This window comes from Eimeria mitis, genomic scaffold, assembly GCF_000499745.2.
Source record: "Eimeria mitis Houghton genomic scaffold, Emh_scaff991, whole genome shotgun sequence".
Classification (NCBI taxonomy): Eukaryota; Apicomplexa; class Conoidasida; order Eucoccidiorida; family Eimeriidae; genus Eimeria; species Eimeria mitis.
The window spans coordinates 4,968-5,483 of NW_013577280.1; the positions used below are offsets into that span (position 1 = coordinate 4,968).

Genomic DNA, 516 nt, shown 5'->3' on the forward strand with positions numbered 1-516 from the left:
TGCTGCTGCTGCTGCTGCTAGTTTATTCTGTTTGTCTCCGCTCACGGCGCAGCCGCCCCCGATAGAATTTGAAGCCAGAAGACCCCCACACGCCATCATACACTACACCTTTCTCCTTTGCTGCTGCTGCTGCTGCTGCTGCTGCTGCTGCTGCTGCTGCTGCTGCTGGTGCTGGTGGTGCTGCTGCTGGTGGCGGTGGTGGGGGAGGGAGTGGGGGTGTTGCTGCAGCACGCGGTGTTGCTGTTGCTGCAGCAGGAGATGATGTTATTGGAGTTGCTGCTGCTGCTGCATCTGCTGCTGCTGCTTCTGCTGCTGCTGCATCTGCTGCTGCTGCATCTGCTGCTGCTGGTGCATGGCCTGCCGCAGCAGCAGCAGCAGCAGCAGCAGCAGCAGCAGCAGCAGTTCTCGCGCCGTGTCTAGAGACCCCGGGTGTGGAGAGGAAGTACTCCCAGCCATCGCTGCTGCTGAAAGGAGACAGTTGCTGCTGCCCCTTGCTGCTGTCTCCTTCTGCTGCTG

General features: G+C 60.9%; 1 protein-coding gene across 1 annotated transcript in view; it reads right to left on the reverse strand.

The window, feature by feature from the left end:
- Positions 1-516, reverse strand: part of EMH_0026900 (uncharacterized protein) — a gene marked incomplete at both ends in the record, with an annotated part of 5,742 nt that overhangs the window by 1,546 nt on the left and 3,680 nt on the right. Inside the window, one exon of the mRNA XM_013502686.1 lies at positions 46-501. Coding sequence (XP_013358140.1) covers positions 46-501 — 456 coding nt within the window. The remainder of the gene's footprint in view (positions 1-45; positions 502-516) is intronic.